The following is a 306-nucleotide window of genomic DNA, read 5'->3' as shown; positions in this document are numbered from 1 at the left end:
CCTCTGCAGGGGCTCCGGCTTCCCCTTCGGCAGCTTTGGGATGATGTGGGTGCGACAGGCGCCCGGGAAGGGGCTGGAGTGGGTCGGGGGCATCAACGGCCCGGGTGCCACCTACTACGCGCCCTCCTTTCAGGGCCGTGCCACCATCTCCAGGGCTGATGCCCAGAGCTCGGTCACGCTGCAGCTCAGCAGCCTCGAGTTGGGGGACACGGGCACCTACTACTGTGCCAAAGCCGATGCCGGGCAGTACGGGCATGTTGCTGGTGGCCCCGTCCCCGTGTCCCCCCTTCCTGCTCCGTGTCCCCA

The 306-nt window shown here is 68.3% G+C and overlaps 1 gene segment (V, D, J or C); it reads left to right on the top strand.

The window, feature by feature from the left end:
• Positions 1 to 9: 9 nt before the first annotated feature.
• LOC103770839 lies at positions 10 to 277 on the top strand (the record flags this gene model as incomplete). The annotated part of the segment is given in 1 exon segment: positions 10 to 277. A coding segment is annotated over 1 exon segment (268 nt), but the record flags the coding sequence as incomplete, so codon positions are not given.
• Positions 278 to 306: the final 29 nt, after the last annotated feature.

This window comes from Merops nubicus, unplaced genomic scaffold, assembly GCF_000691845.1.
Source record: "Merops nubicus isolate BGI_N331 unplaced genomic scaffold, ASM69184v1 scaffold48053, whole genome shotgun sequence".
Classification (NCBI taxonomy): Eukaryota; Metazoa; Chordata; class Aves; order Coraciiformes; family Meropidae; genus Merops; species Merops nubicus.
This window is presented reverse-complemented; position numbering and strand designations above follow the sequence as displayed.